General features: G+C 30.6%; 2 protein-coding genes across 3 annotated transcripts in view; one reads left to right on the top strand and one right to left on the bottom strand.

The window, feature by feature from the left end:
• The window catches only part of LOC102679846 (trypsin-1-like), a 4478-nt gene extending 1104 nt beyond the window's left edge, over positions 1-3374 (bottom strand). Inside the window, exons 1-5 of the mRNA XM_031514023.1 lie at positions 3016-3374; positions 2240-2411; positions 1508-1670; positions 1013-1221; positions 238-451 (exon numbers count right to left, since the gene is read on the bottom strand). Of these exons, the coding sequence (XP_031369883.1) occupies positions 238-451; positions 1013-1221; positions 1508-1670; positions 2240-2411; positions 3016-3087 (830 nt within the window). The 5' untranslated portion in view covers positions 3088-3374. The remainder of the gene's footprint in view (positions 1-237; positions 452-1012; positions 1222-1507; positions 1671-2239; positions 2412-3015) is intronic.
• LOC102679513 (soluble guanylate cyclase 89Db-like) overlaps positions 1-3398 on the top strand; it is a 34122-nt gene that overhangs the window by 19979 nt on the left and 10745 nt on the right. The gene's annotated exons all lie outside the window — the stretch shown is intronic.

Raw genomic sequence — 3398 nt, 5'->3', positions numbered from 1 at the left:
AAAAAAAAAAAAAAAAAAAAAAAAAAAAAAAAGAGTCACAAATTTAAATAGCACTTTTCTCTGTATGATATATCAAGTGATAAAAAAAAAAAAAATAGACGTGTAAATCACGTGTAAATCAGATGATACACAAACGCAAGTAGATGCAAATGTACAAAGATGTAACAATTCCCGTTTGTACGTGTTGTTAAAAGCGGAGAGGTGTTAATAGTAACGATAACGGACAAGAAGAATTTGTTGTTAATTACCTGACACGAATCCTTGCTTCCCTCTTGGTAACCAGCGCACAGCATGTTGTCCGTAATCCTTTGCGATGGATATTTAGTGGCGCGACAATCGGCATTCGAGAGAATCGGAACCGTGACTTCCTGTAGAGTTTGTGATATGGCGCCAGACTCTGCTGTCGCTCCCCAACCTGTCACCGTTCCATTCAATCCGGCAAAAGTTTTCGCTGAGAAAACAATAAAAATTTTCCCATATTTTATACGTGATAGATAGATTTTCTTCTCTCTTTCTTTTTCCAAGCTTTTCGAAAATGTGATTTATAATTTTGATGAAAAAAAGTAAATCGAGGGGAAAAAAAAATAGGATTTTTTTTATATAAAACTCGATTTGAAAAAATCAAGTTTGAAAAGTTCTCGAGGACATGTGAATGCGAATTCTTTTTATTTTTCTAGTATGAATGGATTGAATTAAAATTGACACATCGATGATTAACAGATCGTTCTATGTGTGAAAACAAATAAGAAAAAAAAATTTTTTTCTCTTATTGAGAATAAGAATTTAAATTAAAATTTTACACAAATTTTATTACATTTTTATTTAGAATCTCCTGTCAATTGTTCATCTAATAAAAAATTAATCAAATTCAAATATATCTATATTATACGTTAATACTTAAACTCAAATTTCTTAGAAAAATTCTTTGTTATATTATTGTAACGATAAAATTCCATTTATTTATTGCCGTGCACAATGTTATAGATTACTATCGAACATTTAGAGCGTTTACCTCGTTCTGGAAGACAAACAGGTCTCATCTTTCCCTCGAATCGAATGGCGTCCTTCAGTTTGATGAGCGCGATGTCATTGTTATAATTATACGTCGAATAACCGTTATGCTTAATCACTTTATCGACACGAAATTCTTGCGTCTTTGCCTCTGTAGTGGAATTACGATCGTGTTCCAATATCCGCACCGATATGAGGTTGGGATCGAACCTGTCGTTAGAATTGGAATACGATACGCGCGATTAAAAAAATTAATTTTTATGAGTAGAGCAAAGCGCAAGATTGTTATATTACAGGCATAAAATTTCAAAATCGTTGAAATTGATGAGATGTATGATTCTTAAATAAAACAGTATTGTAATAAGCATTAGCAAAATATCGAGCTTTCGTTTTCACGTATTGAAGTATTGTTATTAATAAATTAAAATATTAATATATTATACGTATTATTACGATTAATTTATTTATTATAATGTATTTTAAAGCGCGAAATCACCTGTCGACACAATGGGCGGCAGTTACTACGTAAAAAGAGCTTATAACAGATCCACCGCAATAGAATCGTCCTCTGTACATCAATAAAACCATCCATGGATATTGATTAACTTGAGTCTCGACACCACCGACGATACGTCTCTGTACGTTCGTCAAACCGCATTCTATGAAATATAATATAATATGTGTCGTGTTCAATCAATTTTATTAAAAGAAAATATAACAATATTTAACATTTTTCTTTAAGAAAAAATCTACTTAAAGATATATATAAATTCATGGAACTCTCTCCACGGAATTTAACTTTCTATATATATAGTTGAAATTCTTTAAAAGTAGAAATCATCCTGGCACGATTATTTTTAATCATATTTTTTTCATTTTTATTTTGGTAATTTAATTTTTATAAATATTTCTCGTTTTTGTTTGTTATATTTTCATAATATATATATATATATATATATATATAAAATATGAATGATTTATACTTTATGAATATAAAATACTCGAAAAATTTAAAATTTTATCTTTTCTTTTTATAAAAGAACGAATAAATTAAATTATCTCTAGATTTCTCAATTTCTAAAATATAAACTTCTTCGAAAGATAACTTTAAATATTATACTATAAAATACATAGTATATCTTGAAACACAAAAAAATTTTTAAAGATATTTTAACTAAAAAAGAATAGTTTTTGTCTCTGAATGGTAGTATTCAATAAAATCACTTACTGCAAGGTAAACATCCTTCAGGAGTTTCTGGTTTCGGATTTTCAGTCGTGGAATCACTAGGGGACAATATCCCGGCCAATATCCACTCCCAAAAATTTTTGTCATCGTTTATTGTTGCATTGTATTGTGTTGCGTTTAAATTTATTCCCTCTTTGATGACTGACGATTGCACCTATAAAAGTTTATATCGTTTATTATTTCAAGAGCAGAAGCAACAAATACATTTATTAATTTTTTAATGTACATATTTGTATTATATTTTTACAATACAAATAAAATATTATACGATCAGAAATAAATTGCAGAGGATATCGATAGAATTATATCGATACATATATTTTACATTTAATATTTTTTCTTTATCTGAATATATTTTATATTCACTAGAGACATGATTAATAAAGTCAAACAAAATAAATGGTAGCTTGTTTGATATCTCAAAATCTTATTCCGTGAATGATGAATGATTCAATGATTCAAAAAAATATTCTAAACTTTGTTCCATATTTCTTTCATCTTTTAAAAAAAAGAAATTTTTTTTAACTCTTAAAAATCTCGTCAAATTATTCGTCAAAAAAAAATCCCTAATAATGAATCACCCTAAATCAATACCAAGTGATTCTATAAAATATTAATCGCAAAGTAAAAAAAAAAGAAAATATTTTATAAAAAAATCGATCGATTTTGCCACTTCCGTGCCACATCCATTCCGTGTCGAACTCTCGAACTCGAAGAGAAATTGTCCGATCACTTATCTGCGCACCACCGTTACTTACTTCCTCGCAATTAACAGTACACGCGACCACGGCCACGATGATTGCCAAACAGATTGTCATGCGGATACACATGATCGTCGTCGCACTTTTCTTTCTCGCGCACGAAACGAATACACTGGTGTGTGAATTCCGTGGCACTCGGTCGCCGAATAAAAGGGAGCAACCGATTGAATCGTTGCTCGGGATCTACACTTCCTACCAGGACGGCGTACACTTTCACACGACACTTAGCCGTGACCGTCGCATCTTTATTTATACGGAATAGTGGACTGGCGGGTAGTCGAAGTGAAAATTTAGGCTGACCATATTTACCAGAACGAAATGGGCATTGGGTATTGGGTATCGGCGAAGATGCGGACGTGGAATCTTATTTTGTCGATTTT

This window comes from Apis dorsata, unplaced genomic scaffold (assembly GCF_000469605.1).
Source record: "Apis dorsata unplaced genomic scaffold, Apis dorsata 1.3 scaffold_840, whole genome shotgun sequence".
In the NCBI taxonomy this organism is placed as follows: Eukaryota; Metazoa; Arthropoda; class Insecta; order Hymenoptera; family Apidae; genus Apis; species Apis dorsata.
This window is presented reverse-complemented; position numbering and strand designations above follow the sequence as displayed.